This window comes from Coffea arabica, chromosome 8e (assembly GCF_036785885.1).
Source record: "Coffea arabica cultivar ET-39 chromosome 8e, Coffea Arabica ET-39 HiFi, whole genome shotgun sequence".
Taxonomy (NCBI): Eukaryota; Viridiplantae; Streptophyta; class Magnoliopsida; order Gentianales; family Rubiaceae; genus Coffea; species Coffea arabica.
In genome coordinates, this window is record NC_092324.1 from 31,067,156 (window position 1) to 31,085,455 (window position 18,300).

Below are 18,300 nucleotides of genomic sequence, written 5' to 3' on the forward strand. Positions count from 1 at the left end.
AACTAGAGTCTAGTTCAGTCTAAAAGGGAAGAAATAAAAGTTCCATCAGCTTCAATTATTAAGATTAGAATGAAATGATTTAATCTTAGCTCAAATGTTTTATAAGATCTTAAAATTTATATATGAACGTTAACCTTGTTTTAGAGCTCCCAAACCTAATGGATTTTGAAGTAATATTGCTGAATTATGTTGAATGGTTGAATTGGTAATAAGATTAAGACTCATATAATGTTTTAGAAACTCTAAGGTAATTTGTTATGACTATATACACGAAATGGCTCCTAATCACTTAAATTAGTTTTTATAATATTTAAGAGACTATAAATGTAACAGCCCCACTTTCCCCTAAGGCGAACCAAAGGGGTGAGCGGACTGTCTGCCCAACACTCGCCAGGACTCACGATGCAGACTAGAACTATCTATAGCGATCCGGAACTTACGAACGAGCGTAAACGAGTCAAAATGGCAAAATAACCCAAAATAAAAAAAAAAAAAAAAAAGAAATCCGGAGTCGGCCATGAATAGTGACCGACCCGTCAGAACCCAACCGAAATAGCCAACAAACATTCACATCTGAACTTTAGCGTTCACAAATCAAAATGACATACAAAAGTTTTCAAAAGTTAATATATACACACGGTTTGACAAATCAAAAGAGAAAACGCCCCAAAAGTACACTTAGGGTTTTAATACATGAGCTATACAAAAGATATGTTCAACTAGCTCAATTTGGCAGCCATTTGTCAAATCCAGACCAAAAGGGGTTTATTTTCCTGTAAGGAAAACAAAAGGAACAGAAAGGGGTGAGCTTGCGCTCAATGAGGTACCAAACAGATAGCATTAAAATCATAGCATTTCACATTTAACAAATCAGGTACACATGTCAGAGGTAAAGCAAAAGAACCAATGATTCAAATCAGAAGGATACGGGTGGCTCTCAGGAGCCAAATTTCCAGCGCAGTACTTGATCCAAACCGGTTGACTCTCCGTCAACGTATATAGAACCAACGCGTCCGTAGACCCCTCTTATCACCGAATTCCGTCCACCAAACACCCCTTTACCGGGCCCGCTCACCTCAAACGAACAAAATGGTAATACTCGAGTATACCGGAATCAAGGGTCTCAATACCCAAAATCCCCGAACAGACTACCGTGGTTCGTTATCTAATCGTCCAGGCCCTTGCCGGCCCGACTCGAATAACTTAGCCACAGGATTGAGCTCATAGGTCATAGAAATCCGAACAGATGCAGACACAGATAACAGATTCAGATGCAGATACAGAATAGCAGATTCAGATAGCAGATTCAGACGGCAGATTCAGATAGGCACTCAAAATTGGCATATGGACAGACAAGAGAACGAGTGTGATAAAGTACACCCTCGTCTCAAACAAATTAAACAAATTGCCGAGCAGAAATCAAGTTAAACAGCAATGGAGGGGAGTGGTACACTCACCGGCTCAACTTCAAAAGTTTTTACTTCAGATTGGCCTTAATCGCCAAGAAACCCTAAAATAACCAAAATAAACCAATTGAAGGTTTCACATCCGTAATCGAGTAAACACAATGCACATGAGGCTCGACTACTAGTCGTATGCCTCGCCAAATAATTACTAATGCAAGGGTACAAAACATGATTTTCTTGGAAACAAAAGATAACATGAAGACCTAGGGTCAACAACCCAAAAGCCCTTCATTTCCATCAAAAGGCAAATCCAACTTAAAGAACCAAACGGCCTAGAAAATCGGACAGCATTTCCCCTAAATTTCTTACTTTTCCAGCCATTAAGGCTTCATGATTTCCTCAAATCAGTCCCAAAACCTCACACAAAAGTCATCTCATATCCCAAAAGCCGTTCACTAGGCTCAAAGCAATACAAGTACAAAAGTTAGCTAGGAAATGACCGGAATAAGAGTAAGCCTTAAAACATGCAAACAAGTACAATGAGACTCGATAACGAATCATAAAACCATGCCAATCACAACCCCAATAGGGTTTCATATACATAAATAAGCATCATAAGCAAACCAGAAATTAGAAGTAGCATAAGTCGTGGCCCCGAATAGAAAAACTGTTTTGCCCTTATTATGCGGTAATGGCGTCAAATTCACTACGGTTATCGGATGGGGGTGTAAGACCCACCGTTTCGAAGCTATGAAACAGGGCTACAACAATGTAGAAGGCCACTCAGTCCAGTTCCTAGCACAACTAGGTCAAATGTGACAAAAACTAAACCAGCATTACCAAAACAGGTTTGCAAAACACACAAAACTGTAATGAACACAACTCAGTCCATACAGGTTCAAATGCCGAAATTCCAAAGGCATATGAAAGCTAAGACATCAAGCTACATTTCATCAGAAGACACCAACAACAAAATCCAAACCAATTCCAGTCAAAACAGGCAATTACTATCGCAGTTCGGACATTCTGTTCACCACAACCAGCAACAGTAAAAACGGCATAACTCACTCTATACTACTCCAAATGCCCTGAAATTTTGCAGGCACTTCATACTCATCAATACCTACAACTTTTATGTTTTGAGAAAAGTCCAATTCGGCCTCTATATATGACATAAAATTTCGGACAGATTAGGGGTTCATGAACCCTAACTTTTCACATTTCATTCCAAACCCAAAATTGATTGCATTTAACAACAATTCACACCTACTAGAGCCAAAGCCCCTTATTACCAACCATCATACTAGTCCACAACATCAAAATCATATGAAACCAGAAAATTCCTCATAAAATGGAAAACTTCACCAAATCAAGCCAAACCAAGAAATAAATCATATAATCCATCACTTTAGCCACTTCTAAGCCAAACATAAGCATCATTAGATGTAGTAGGGTGTTCAAGCATCACTTACCAAGAAATCAAGAGAGATAGGGAGTGTGGACACCTTAGCTCTTCAAATCAACCTCACTAATACACTTATTAGCACTAGAAGAAAGGTTTTTATGGAGTGAAATCTAGTCTAAGCTCTTGTTTATGGAAGATTGAGTGAGATGGAAGCTTGAAATTTGATGAAGTTTCTTCCTTCTTTGAGCTTGAGAGGTTCGGCCATCAAGAGTGAAAAATGGTGCATTTTTTGTGTTTTTTTTTTAAGATATTTAACCAAGTTGGGTCAAAGGTCAAAATAGTGAATAGTATTTCTTAAGGTCAAACCAATGATCTTGTGACACTTGTCACTATCATAAATGCATTCCTATCCTTTCTTTTCTCTCTCACATCAATCAAATCTCACTCTCTACTTATCTCTTAACACCCGATAAATTTTACACAGTATCCGGAACTTAACCCTATTGGCCGAATTTTTCGAACTTTTCGCACTAGTGGGTCCCACGTCCAATATATATTCTTAATTTTCTAAAAAATCTCCAATACTAGAAAAATCATCTAAAAACTATATTTATCCATCAAATCCACTAAGAAAATATTCCTAAGCCAGAAAATGCAGAAAACATGCAATTAAAGGGGAAAACCCTAGGTAAATATTAGGGCAATACGGGTTCTCACAATAAAACTTGAGAAGTTAAGGTTGTGAAACAAAATTTAATTCACAAACAACCTAGAGCTTAGTTAGTCTTAAAAAGGAAAATGGAGTATCTATAAGCCATAATTAATACTGGATTGAGAAAGTATATTAGTTTAAACATTATACAAGTTTATAAACTTGAAGATAGGTATTTCACGGTTTAAAAATAATAAAGTCAATAAGTTTCAAAAATAAAATGATAAATAAATATTGAGAATGTTATGGTTGTATTTTAAGGTCAAACTTGATTTTAATAAGTGTAAAGTCGCAAATAAGTTAATTGTGCAAAATATCGGACTATTTAAATTTTGCCAAGTTAAATTAATATTTCTTGATGTAGGTTATTTTATTTCTTTAATATTAATTCCTTGTATTCCAATAGCTAATTTTAAGTGTTAATAACGTTAGGTGTTAACGGGAACCTAGAATTAAGACGAAATCATTTTAGGTCAAAACTCTTTATAATTACACTTAGGACGTTGAATCTCGATAATTTAATTTTTGCGAGACTAGTATGCTAGTAGGCTATCAAATTTCATTTCGGGTGAAATTTTGGAGTTAGTTTACAAATGAGGGACCTAAGTCGAAGGTCGAACAAGATGTTAAAAGACCAAATTGGCCTTCCTCCATTTCAAATTCACCATGCAGCCATGGAACCATCTTGAACGAGCTTCAATTCCAAACACTTCCAATTTCTGCTGGGTCCATTTTCCAATCTTCATTCCAGAACCTTCCATCCTTGATGCTGACTCAACTCCACTTAAAACACTTCACTATATACACTCCACTACCACACTCTCTTATATCATTTCCAATCCACCACAACATCAACCTTCCATTTTCTTTTCTGCCGCAAGCCGTGAGTGATCAGCTTCTTTGGAGTTAACGACCGAGAGAGAAAAGTGAGGACTTAGCTTATTTCCTAGCCTCACTTCAAGACCAACCGAGAGAGAGAGAGAGAGAGCCGAATTCTTTGTTCACTTCCTTCCTGTCCGTAAGCTTGAGCAAGGGAGAGAGGAAGTTGGTGAGCTGCAATCCGAACTGTTCGAGAAAGAGTAAGCAAGAGGAAGCGTGCGAGCTGACCATTCCCTTTCTCATCTTCAATCAGCTGAGCTCAACCCCAACAACCTACACCATCACCTTCACAAACTAAGCTCAGCCCAGCTATACCGAGCCTCTTGGCAAGCCGAGGGAAAAATTTTAGCAGCTGCTTGTTCCGTGAGTTGAACTTCAAGCTGAGGTAAGTTCTGAACGTAGACTAGTTGATAGGAGGTAGATGATGTTGATTATAAGCATGCATGTGGGGGTTGCGCGATTGGATGACAAATTAAGTCACAAGAAATCTGATTGTGAAGGAATTGGGGTTGTCGAGTGTGTAAGCTGGAAATTTGCAGTGTTAATTGGACAATTTGTGATAATCCGAGCTTAAATGTGCATTTAACTAATCAAAAACTGGATGATCAAGCTTTGCATGAGGTTAATCAGCTTGGATTAAGCATGAAATTTGAAGGGTTATAGAATCCGCCTGCATGCAAGTCCACCGAGAGGAAATTGAATGAGTTTCTGCTAGGATGATAATTTTGATGTTGTTCGCACTTGGTTTGGATTAAAACTGATAGATAGCTAATTATTTTGGTCTTGCATGTAGCTGAATTTCGGACTGCATTTTGGTTTTTAGCCATGAATAATAATATTTGGCTGAAGGGAATTTTGATAAAAAAAAAAATATTTATGGGAGCTGGACCAAAGATGAGGAACTGGGAGCTTGCATGTTTGTCTTGCAGCTTGTGATTCCAGTAAAATGGAAGTTTATGTTAGGTAATGCAAGTAATTTGTTAGCTTTATGTGTTAAGTGAAGTTTAGTTGAAGAAACTAAGGGAAGAGTTGGAATTTTGGGTGAGACCGTGGGAGGAGATTTGCTGGAAATTTTTCCAGGTTGCCCGAATGAAGGAAATGGTGAAGGTTCCAACTATTTTTATGAATTTTGGCCTTGAATTCCTATGTTAAACTGTAATATGTATAGTATATTATCTTGGGTTGGACATGCATGAAAGATTTGAACATGAACTGAAGTGATTATTGGAGGAAAATGTGTATTTGGCTGACTGTTGTAAGGAAAATATTTTCCAGCATGGCCGAGAGAAAGGAGTTGAGCATTTGACTAGTTTCCTTCGAATTTTAGCTAAGATTCTTGTATTGGATGTTTAAGACTAGTTTGTAGCTGGTTAATCTCCTTTTGCATGTTGAGTTGAAATAAAAATTGAAGAAAATTATGGAGAAAGCTCTATAAGTAAACTGTTACATTGTTGGAATTTTTCTTGATTATCGAAACAAGAAATGAATATCTGAATTTCTAAGAGTTATTTGTGTGTAAGCTAACCGTGACTTTCTTTTATGTTTTGAGTTAAATTTCTGTATTGTTGTAAGGAATGATTGTTTGTCGTCAAGAGCTAATGATTGATGAAGCTCTTGGCCATTTGAGTAATTTTTGCAAGAGTTAAATTCTTGGTGGAATTGTTTAAGTTGTTTGGCCGAAATGTACTTGGAAGGCCATGACCTATGATTTGGAATTGTTTTGATATCTTGGACTTCCTTTGTTCAATTTGGAATAGAATCGAACCTGTTGAAACCTAGGGCTAATGATTGATGAAGCCTAGTGAAATTGATGTTTGAATTGTGATTTTGCTATATTGGCAAGTTGGAATATAATGTGCAAATGATTTGGAGTCGTGAAGTCCGTTTTGATCCTTTGAATTGAGTACTTTTTAACCAAACTTTGTTGAAATATTTTGTTCCAGTACTAAGCTATAGAAATTGAGTATAGTACGATAATGCTAAAATTCGAGTATCGGGACTCGTAAAATCTTACCAGCTAGTTAATTCCTTTCTTTGCTTAAACTAGCCTTATTATTTTTGGGAAATAATTGCACTAACTTCCAAACTCTAAATTTTTTGTAAAATTGTCCCTGGCTAGTTGTTTTAGAGAAAACTTGTCAAAAACACGAGATTTTTGTCGCGCCCCACTTTTCGAATGAATGTGAATGTGTGATGTGTGGTGTGTAATGCGGTGTGAACGTGTGCAAAATGAAAAGTAAAAAGGCCATGGGACTTTGGAAAGCGACGATTTGGCCAAATGAAATTTTAAAAAGGGTTTTTTAAATATGAAAACGGAGTCGCCACTTGGTATAGATTTGGGGTGTACCAAGTCACCCAAAAAGTGTTTTTTTAAAGACAAAGTAGTAAAACCCTTTTTAAAAACGACTCCTAGTCCACGTAAGCCAAAGAAAAAGGTTCGGGGGTCACGTTTGACAAAGGGGAAGGCAAGGATAGAATCCAAGGCACCCCTTTGACCTAGCCAAGGCTAGTTGCGCGACTCAAACCAATTTTTCCTAATTTTTCTACCCAATGTATGTATCGCGTATTGGATATGTCTATATGAATGCAAAAACCTAGACCTAGGGGGATTGGGGGAAATTTCTCTTCAAAGGTTGAGTGGTGCCAATCACATTAATTGTGAAGCCCAATAATGATCCTTTTGGAGAGGTCACACCTAAACCTAAATGACGTGAAAAATGAGTGGAATGCATGCCATGTGAAAGTGTGAGTTTGTGTGAAGTGAGAAAAATGATAAAAGTAATAAGATAAGAATGTAGGTGTGCAAATGTAGATGAAAGTACTCGTGTGCGAGTGAAGATAAAATGCTCGTGTGCAAGTGAAGATAAAAGGGTTCGTGTGCAAGTGGAGACAAAAAAGTGTTCGTGTAATGATAGAGTGGATTGAGAATGCATGAGCCTAGGGAATTCATGCATATTGGGTACGGGGAGACCTAAATCGTGACTTGATTTTCCCTTTGATTAGAAGGCGAAACTAGCGTGCTAAGGCTATCGAGTAGCCACACTCGCTCGTTTCCCTTATCGGAAGGGGACCCTCAAGCAAATGGACCCTACAACTATCATGATATGCAAAAATCCTAAAATGAAGGGAAAGGGGTTTGAGGAACATACCAAATGATAAACTAAGGAAAAAAAATGCGTGATATGTGGTGATCATGCAGATAATGCATTAATGAAAATCCAAGGAAAAATCCTATTGGGTCTAGCGTTGGACTAGCCCATCTATGAATTCCGACTAGCGTTGGACTAGCGGAAACGTACATTCATCCATTCCATTCATTCATGGCTATGAAAGCAAGTAGACATGCCAAAACGCTCGTAAACACGTAGCACGTAGCACTTAGCATGCTCGACTAGATGCAAGAGCCTACTAAAGCAATCTAACATGTAACAACAAAAGCAAGCAACCAAGGGGAAGGGGAAATGGACAGATGCTCTCCGAGCCCTATCTATTACAAGCCAAGAGGTGTACACATACCCCATAAAAGCATAAAGGGGAAGGGGAAATGGACAAGATGCTCTCCGAGCACTATCTATTACAAGCCAAGAGGTGTACACATACCCCATAAAACTTAAATAAAAGTAAAAGCAAGTAAATGCATGCAAGGAGGTAAGGAAAGCGGAGTAGGCATGCATATTCACATAACACGTAGGAGCACATAGGGTCAAATGAAGTGCAAGTGAGGGATAGAGTGTACCTCCCTTGAAGCGACGCCCTAACGTAGTGAAATTACTAATTTACCCTCCAAAATAATAAAAAGGTCAAGGTACCACTTAAATTATCAAATAAATCAGAGAAAATGGAAACAAACGTCAAATAAAAATAAAAGAGGTCCAAAGGGCCAATTTATTACTATTATAAACACTAAAGGACTAAAACATAAAATAAAATTAAGAATCTAAGGTGAAACTTACCAAATCAAACTAGAAAATTCACAAAAAGGTAAACGGTGAGCAATTTACTAGTAGCTAAACAACCAAATGCCAAAGAATCCAAAAAAAATCAAATTAACTACAAGTCTAGGAAAAAGAAATTATTAGACCCTTCAAATTCATTCTACAACCCCTTAAATATCTACCCAAAACAAATCAGGATGTATTAAAGAGGAAATGGCATGTTAGGAGGACAAAATTAATTAAGTTTTCCAATTAATTGGGCCATGGAAGCATTAGATAAAAGCTAAGGGGTTGGAGTGCAATTTTTGGAAACATTTTTCATGCAGATTCATGCAGCAACACGCAGAAGGCTTCTATTCTCATTGCTAGTTTCTGCAAAATTCAGCCACAACCTTTCATCCATTTCAACATGCAAACGAATTCACCAAACCAAGATTTTAACTATCAATTATTAACTGAATCAAACACAAAATTTAAATGTGCAAACAAGGTGATGAAACCCACTTATAAGCTCTTGCCGAATAAAACATGACACTAATGCAGCAAAATAACGTGAGAAAAACTTCTGCAATTTTCTTATTCAGTCATCAGCAATTAAGCAGAACCCAAACACACAACTTGTTTCTAAGATCTCAAACCTAAACACAAGGCTTTCAACTAGGCAGCAAATCATCATCCAAACAAACAAAACAAAAAAAGAAACTTAGCAAGATTCCAGTGCAAAAATGAAATACATTCGGCAAGTTGGAAGCTCTGGAAAACATATGAAACTGGTTCAGCAAGTCTTGGTTTGTTCGGCTTTGATAAACTCCTCAGATAGACCTCAAAACAGGTAAACAAAGATAAAACAAAACAAAATGCAGCAAAGGAAAAGTAACACCTGCGCAAACTGCTGCAACATGACCAAGAGCCTTGAGCTCGTTGCAGCAGACTTTGTGCGCAGGTTTCTGCAACTAACTAAGAAAGAAACCAGCTGCATTTCATTTCCAAACTCAGATTAAGGATCTAACCATGTAACCAAACCAGACCAAACAAACAAAACTCAGCAAAACATCATGCAGAAATTCTGGAAAACATACGCGCAAAACTGGTTTGACAACCTGAATCGTTCATTTTCCAGCAAGCATTAGATCCTAAATCAGGAACTCTAGCCCCCAAACATGCGAACCCAGCATCAAACTTCAATCTAAACCAGAGCCTACACTTCTCACTTTGCATCATAAAAAATTCTGGGTTTCAAACACAAAAATTAGAGAAAAAGGAATGCAAACATCGGAATAACATTCTGAAAAATTTTCCAGCCAACGGCCTTTCTTTCCTTTTCATGGTGCAGACCAGATTTTGATTCAAATACAAAGCTTTGATTAGATATCTCTCATTTCAATATCCCACTTTACTGAGCAACAAAAACTACATGATGATCACAATCAAATGACCAGAAACTTGGAAAGGTACCACACGAAAATTCTGGAAAAATGCAACTACTTGAAGAACAAAACTGCCGTAACTTTCTTAAATTCTCAACTCAAGCTGAATATCAGAATTTTGGCTTGGGCAAACATGTGATGTATGAACAGAGCAACCATTCCCAGATTTCAAACCAAACAAAAGGTTCCAACAACAACCAAGACAAAGGCTTCACAATCCAAACCACAACAGACAATAGAATGAAACAGGCGACTTTTTCATGATTTGCATTTGACAAATTAAATGAACAGGCCAAAAGATCCTTCCTTTTCAAAGTTAGGAGATTGCTATTGAATCTCAACCTAGGAACAAAACACCAATGGACTTCAAACTTTCCCCACTGATCGTGCAAGACAACGGCAGGCATGAAAAAAAAACAATTTTGACGCAACATGGAACTCATAGACTTGAGCTTGTAAATGTCTAATCAGGTATATATATGCTGGGAAAGCCTGAAGAATCAGCACTTAAACTCAAAGTTTAGAGGGGAGAATAGCTTACTGTGGCCTCTCCTTTGTTCGATGGTCTGGGCTACCAAGGCGTGGTGGAGCGCCGACTGCTTCTCCAGGGAACCAACCGCTGCGATGGAAGAACCACACTCAGTTTCGTCGTCCTCCTTCACTTCACGGTTCCTTTGTCTCCCTTTTTGCTCTCAACTCGAATCTCTCAGCTTTCTTCTCCCCCTTCCCCTCTGTTTCACTCCTTTTTCTTTTCACTTTCTGGTTGTTTCCCTTGTAAACTCACGGCTCCTTCTCCTTCTGATTCTCTGGTTCCTTTTTCTTTCTCTCGCTGTTTCTTTGCTTTCCTATCCGTCCGTCATTGTTTCTTTTTCCTCTCCCTTGCTCCCCGAAAATTCCTCAGATTATCCCAGCTTTCTTTTCACTCTCTCTCTCGCCACCCTTGCTCCTCAGTTTTTCTTTTAGCCGTTAGCTCTCTCTCCCTCCAAAACCCTCGCTCAGCTTTTTCTGCCCGTCGATCCTCTCCCCTCCAAAAAACCTCTCTTGCGGCTGATGTTTTTCTTTCTTTTATATGGAACTCCAAGGCCCTTAAACCCTCCACTGAATGGTCAGGATGAAGGCCAGCCTCTGCCTTCATCCTGCCCTTCAATGGCACGTACGAAGTTAGCCCTTTGCAAGCTGCCAAAAATGCAGCTTGCAGGCCACGATCCCTTTTTTTTTTTTTTTTTTTTTTTTTTTTTTTTTTTCAAGAAAACTAATACAACTTGATAATTACAGAAATGATAAAATAAATAATAACAAAATTACACAAACCATGTAATAATAATTATAACAAAACAAAAATAATTTTAAACAAAACACTAAACAAAATGGCCATTTTTTAATTTTCAATTTTTCTCTTTTCATCATTTTCTTTCTCTCAAAATAACTTAATAAAAATAACTAAAGTGCCCAAAGATTGAATTTAAAGAAATAAACATATTTTGGTGAACAATTTTTCCTTTTTCCCTTTTTCCTCTTTTTTTCATTTTTCCAATCCAATTAAAGCCTATTTTTGAATTTTTCTTCTTTTCCTCTTTTTCTTTAATTTCTTTTTTCTCCTTTTTATGATTTTGCATTTTCATTTTTCTTTCAAGAAAGCAAAAAAAACAAAATGACTAAAATGATTTTTCTTTTCTTTCTAAAAACTCTATAAACTTAAAAACTAAAAAAACTAAAAACTAAAAACTAAAATCTAAAACTTAAAAGTGATTAAAAACCTAAAATGACAAAATAAAAATGAATAGACAAACTAAAAGGGCAAAAATGAATAAAACTAAAAAAATAACAACTAAAAATGCAAAACACTCAACAATGAACTAAATGCAAGCGATTTAAAATGAAGTAGATGCCACATACAAATTATTCAAAATTTGGTGTCTACAATTTTAATAACTTTAAATGAAAGGCATAGAAAACTTGTTCGGCAAGAAACCTTATTTGAAGTAAGTTGGTTCTGAGTTGCACCTCTAGAAAGAAAAGTATTTTTTTTAGGAAACTATATGAAACATTTTATCACCTTTGCTAATCCTAATTCCAAGAAAAATGTCAAGTTATCTCGAGAAAATACAACTAGTTATGTACTAGATAATCTCTTATATATATATATAAACCAAGAACTTGTATAGTAAAACTTATAATTTTAAAAACTTGGTTTTCTAGGGTAGCGAGGGCGTGGACTTCGATTCCCAGCTTGACTTTTGAGCTTCACTCTTGGTGAGTGTCCCTGCTTGTTCTATGCTTACTTGATTAAAGTGCTTTCTTGACTTGATATGTGATATCTGGAAAAAAAAATGGTTTCTGATCCATCGAAGTGAGCAGTGTGTACTTTATCACACTAGCCGTTCGAGTGGTGACTTGCTTGAAATGTTTTCATGAATACTTGCTTGCACTTATTAATCACTAGGCAGGGGAGTGTACTACACCTTAAGGGTGGAAAGGACTCTTACCCTGACCTGGTAATCTCTTGTTGGACGTAACGTCGTTGGATGAATTCCTCGACTAGTCCCTAATCTCTTGTTGGACGTAACGTCGTTGGATGAATTTCTCGACCAGTCCCTAAGGTATACTCGTGATACGAATCTCATTGGAGAGAAGATTCGCGACCCAAGATCACTTGTTGGATTTGACTTCGAACGCAAGAACGGTAGCAGCGGAAACCCTACGACCCCTCTAATCCCCGTGACTACGAACTTGTTGATATTATCTCAACCCGTAACCAAACGAATTAGTGAACCTCAGGCAAGTGTAGAAGGCGCCACAATTCAAGTGCGATTCTTGAATTGATAAGCCGAACAAGAACACTAGAGTATAACTCTAAGTTGTTCAAGGTTTGCTCGAAAGCTATGGAGAAAACTCTCTCAATATTTTTATCATAAAAGTGTCTATCCTTTATCGATGTAATATGGTGCCTTATATAGGCTACAAGTGAAAACCCTAATCTAGTAGAAAATGGACTAAGGGCGCCGTGGATATCGGCCCTAATAAAGGGGGCTTAACCCCCGACGGGTTGGGCCTCACGTGGGCTTTCCTTCCTAGGCAGCCCACTCTAGCAAATAATAATGAGTAAATTAGCAATCCTACCCTTGGCGATTCTACGTGCGATATGCACTTAGCCAATTATTCAATCTAATCAACTAATGTGGAAATAACTAACTATGATGCTAAAACGGAAGTGTAGCTTCAATGCTCATTATCGGACCGCGACCACCTTCACTTGAATGCATGAATCCTTCAAAGGACTTGTGTATGGCCTGAATAAGTACATTGAGTTGCTCACGAAGTTTCTTTGAGCGAGCCCGAGTAATGGGTCCACTTGGGGCGAGCACGTGATCCTCAGCTCCTCGATTACCCGAGCCATTGTTGGCCTGCCCACGTGCCATGATGCTATCATTCCCCTCCTCTTGAGAAGGATTTGCCCTCAAATCAAATGCATCATCTGCATCAAAAGGAGCTAAGTCAGAGACATTAAATGTAGCACTAACTCCATACTCACCAGGAAGGTCAAGTTTGTAGGCGTTGTCATTGATGCGCTCCAACACTTGAAAAGGTCCATCACCCCGTGGTTGTAATTTGTTCCGCCTTTGAACAGGAAAGCGTTCTTTGCGCATGTGCAACCACACCCAATCGCCAGGCTCAAAAATCAACTTTTGGCGACCTTTGTTAGCTTGCTTGACATATTGAGCAGTTCTCCTCTCAATGTTAGCCCTGACTTTCTCATGCAGTTGCTTAACAAACTCTGCACGTTTCTTACCATCCAAATGTGCGCGCTCATTACTAGGTAATGGCACTAGATCAAGTGGTGTTAGTGGATTAAAACCATAAGCACATTCAAATGGAGAGAAACCAGTAGTAGAATGGATAGCCCTATTATAAGCAAACTCAACATGAGGTAAACATTCTTCCCATGATTTCAAGTTCTTTTTTATGATGGCACGCAACAAGGTACCTAATGTACGATTTACCACCTCAGTTTGACCATCAGTTTGGGGGTGGCTGGCAGTAGAGAATAGCAATTTGGTGCCTAACTTAGATCAGAGTGTCTTCCAAAAATAGCTCAGAAATTTGACATCTCTGTCTGAGACAATGGTCCTAGGAATGCCATGCAATCTCACAATCTCTTTAAAGAATAAGTTAGCAATATGAGATGCATCATCAGTTTTATGACATGCAATGAAGTGTGCCATTTTAGAGAATCTATCAACTACCACATAAATGGAGTCATGGCCATACTTGGATCTAGGCAAACCAAGTATAAAATCCATAGAAATATCAACCCATGGTGCACTAGAAATAGGTAACGGGGTGTAAAGGCCATACGGGTGTACCTTGGATTTAGCTTTCTTACAAGCTAAGCATCGCTCCACCACCCGTGCAATATCTCTCCTTATGTGCGGCCAATAGAAGTGCTCCTGCAAAATGGCAAGAGTCTTATCAACCCCAAAATGTCCCATAAGGCCACCCGAATGGGATTCTCGTACCAAAAGTTCGCGGATGGATCCATGTGGGATGCAAAGCCGATTGGCATAAAACAAGTAACCATCGGAGATGAAGAATTTACCTTGCCCAGTGTGTTTGCAAGAAAGGTAAAGTTCACCGAAATCACTATCTTGGGCATAGATGTCTTTAATCAGCTCAAACCCTAACAACTTAGCATCTAAGGAAGTGAGTAGAGAGTACCTTCGTGAGAGTGCATCCGCAACCACATTAGACTTACCAGCCTTATATTTAATTACGTACGGAAAGGACTCCACGAATGCGATCCACCTTGCATGCTTTTTGCTCAAGGTGTGCTAGGCCTTAAGGTATTTAAGGGACTCATGATCAGTGTGTATCACGAATTCCTTAGGCCTTAAGTAGTGCTGCCAAACTTGTAGTGCTCGAATGAGGGCGTACAACTCTTTATCATAAGTTGAGTAGTTCAGTGCAGCCCCATTGAGTTTCTCACTAAAGTAGGCAATAGGTCTTCCTCCTTGATTCAACACAGCTCCAACTCCAATACCTGAAGCATCACAATCAATCTCAAATGTCTTAGAAAAGTCAGGTAAAGCAAGTACAGGTGCATGTGTGAGTTTGTGCTTTAAAGCGCGAAAGGCTTGTTCTTGAGAATCTCCCCAATGGAAGTTCTCATTCTTCTTAATCAACTCGGTCAAGGGTGCAGCAATAGTGCTAAAGTCCCTCACGAATCTCCTATAGAAACCCGCAAGGCCATGGAAGCTTCGAACATCACCCACAGACATTGGTGTTGGCCACTCTTGAATAGCTTTCACCTTTTGATCATCCACCTTCATTCCCTGCGCACTTATAACAAACCCTAGAAACACAAGCTCATTAGTGCAAAAATTACACTTCTTGAGATTGGCATAGAGCTGCTCTCGTCGAAGTACATCCATAACAGCCCTAATATGCTCGAGGTGTTCATCATAAGATTTGCTATAAATTAGGATATCATCAAAGTAAACTACCACGAATTTTCCTAAGAATGGACGCAGAACATGGTTCATTAACCTCATGAAGGTGCTAGGTGCATTAGTGAGCCCAAAAGGCATCACTAACCACTCATACAATCCATACTTAGTTTTAAAGGCAGTTTTCCATTCATCCCCCTCCTTAATCCTAATTTGATGGTACCCACTTTTGAGATCAATTTTGGTAAAGAACACAGCCCCATGTAACTCATCAAGCATGTCATCTAAGCGAGGTATAGGGTGACGATACTTTACCGTGATGGCATTTACGGCCCTACAATCAGTGCACATTCTCCACGTACCATCTTTCTTGGGCACCAAAATGACTGGGACAGCGCACGGGCTTAAGCTCTCACGTGCCCATCCTTTGCCAAGCAAGTCGTCCACTTGCCTTTGTAACTCCTTAGTTTCCTCCGGGTTGCTCTTGTAAGCTGGCCGATTTGGCAACGAAGCTCCAGGGACGAAGTCTATTTGGTGCTCAATGCCTCTAAGCGGTGGTAATCCACTTGGCACGTCCTCGGGGAAGATATCAGCATATTCCTGCAACAGAGACTTAACCTCAAGAGGTATGTTAGTATCAAGTTCATGCACATTCAGAGCTACTTCTTTGCTAACAAGCATAAGAAGTGGCTGCTCATCTCTCATTAACTTCCTCACTTTCTTGGCTTTTATCAGGAGCATTTGTTTTCCCTCAATTTTTACCTCACTTGCCGAGCTATCTATAGCCTTTTTTCTCTCTTTTTTTGCCTCGGCTCTCTCATGTTCTTTTCTTTTTGCACTATACTTCTCAAACTCTTGTTGCAATTTCAATTGGTCCTCATGCACTTGTTTGGGGGAAAGGGGAGCTAGTGTGACTTTCTTACTGTTGTACAAGAAGCTATACTTATTAGTCACACCATCAAAAGTCACCTGTCTGTCAAACTGCCAAGGCCTACCTAGTATAATGTGACTAGCCTGCATAGGAACTACATCACATAATACTTCATCAGAATATTTATGGATTTGGAAGGATATAAGAACCTGCTTGGTTACTCGAACCTCCCCAGAGTTGTTGAGCCATTGGAGTTTGTAGGGTCGCGGGTGATCCCTTGTAGGCAACTTCAAGTTGTCCACCATGAGTGAACTAGCTACATTTGTGCAGCTCCCACTATCAATAATCACACTACAAAGTGCTTGGTTGACGAAGCACCTGGTGTAGAAGATGTTCTCCCGTTGAAGCTCGTCCTCCTTAACACGTGCAGTTAATGCTCTCCTTGCTACCAATGCAGTCCCAAAATGACCCTCGGGTGCACTAAACTCCTCTTCATTTGATGATTCCCCATCACTACCTCCGTCAAGAGGTAGTATGCCTTCGTACTCGGCTTCGTCCTCACTCACGATCTCACCATTTTGCATCATAATCATAGTCCTTTGATTGGGACATTGACTAGCAATATGGCCTCTACCTTGGCATTTGAAGCATCGAGTATCACGAGCTCTAGTTTGTACCCTAGACTCCTCAAATTTTGGAGTAGAAAAGGGCGGCTTACTAATACTAGGGTTGCCCACCTTACCTCCCTCGAATCTCGGCTTTGGTGTAGGAGCATTTGGTGAAGGCCGAGAATCATTCCTGGGTTGGAATGGGCGGTTGGTAGAGTAGGTGGTATTGCCGAAATTCGATCGAGTGGTACCCCTTCGCTTGAGCCTTTGCTCGACCTTAATAGCCTTGTCTACGAGCTCATGCAACTCCATATAATGTTGAAGTTCCACTCGTTCAGCAATATCGGGTCGTAACCCGCTCAAGAATCTCGCCATGGTGGCTTCAGGATCCTCCTGTACATCCGCTCTAAGCATCAGGATCTCCATCTCCTTGTGGTACTCATCCACACTCCGGTTGCCCTGGACTAAGGTTTGTAACCGGTGGTATAAATCCCTAGTGTAATGTCCAGGTACAAAGCGGGTGCGCATCATGGCTCGAAGCTCGGGCCATGGAATAAGCTCAGGTAGCCCATTTCTCCTTCTAGACTTCTTGATTTGGTCCCACCAAACCACAGCGTACTCAGTGAATTCCATGGTGGCCAATTGCACCTTTTGCACCTCGGTGTAGTTTTGGCAAGAAAAGACCATTTCGATCTTGGATAACCATTCGAGAAAGGTCTCGGGATCGGACCGTCCTTTGAACTCAGGGATTTGCATCTTGATTCCCTTGAATACATCGGTAGGTCCAGTTTGGTTCCTTTGCCTTGGTCGAATTCGAGGTTCCTCATCATCATCATCATTATTGGAACCATCGGACGACTCCTCCACGCCCCTTCGCCTTCGCATGGACTTAGAGGTTTTTGGTGTTCCAGACGCTCGGAGTTGCAGCAACTCATCTTGAATGGGTTCTAGCATGCGTTGGAAACGCCTCTCCATTTGCTCCATCATCTGTTCAAAGTTCATGGGACGGGATACTCCTTCGTTTCCACTAGACATGGAGTCTCAAGTGTACCTGCAAGGGTTAGTAGCAAAGGAAATAGGGGAAAAAGTAATGTTTTCTTTTGTTTTTTTTTTGTGTTTTTTTTTTTTTTGGTTTTTTTTTTTTTTTTTTTGTCACTTCACTCCCTAAGTGTTTACTCTCACACTCGTGTATGGTCACTCAGATCACTCTAATGAGCTCACCAAAATTTCTCACATAGCCCCTTGCGAAACCTTGAAGAAAGTAGAGCTCCTCAAGTGCTCAAATTTAGCTTAAAAATCAAGTTCACGGTAGAATTTGAGGTTCGTAAGAGTGGAATTTTTCAACAAGCTAGCTCTGATGCCAGCTGATACGAATCTCGTTGGAGAGAAGATTCGCGACCCAAGATCACTTGTTGGATTTGACTTCGAATGCAAGAACGGTAGCAGCGGAAACCCTACGACCCCTCTAATCCCCGTGACTACGAACTTGTTGATATTATCTCAACCCGTAACCAAACGAATTAGTGAACCTCAGGCAAGTGTAGAAGGCGCCACAATTCAAGTGCGATTCTTGAATTGATAAGCCGAACAAGAACACTAGAGTATAACTCTAA

General features: G+C 39.4%; 1 protein-coding gene across 1 annotated transcript; it reads right to left on the reverse strand.

Annotated features, from left to right (window-relative positions):
* Positions 1 to 14,593: 14,593 nt before the first annotated feature.
* Positions 14,594 to 17,671, reverse strand: LOC140012722 (uncharacterized). Its single transcript, XM_072061011.1, has one exon. It carries the CDS (start codon positions 17,669 to 17,671, stop codon positions 14,594 to 14,596), a length of 3,078 nt encoding a protein of 1,025 aa, XP_071917112.1.
* Positions 17,672 to 18,300: the final 629 nt, after the last annotated feature.

Bases quoted from the DNA above. Each gene is read 5' to 3' on its own strand.
- LOC140012722 (XM_072061011.1), bottom strand. From the start codon at position 17,671: ATGGAGCAAATGGAGAGGCGTTTCCAACGCATGCTAGAACCCATTCAA.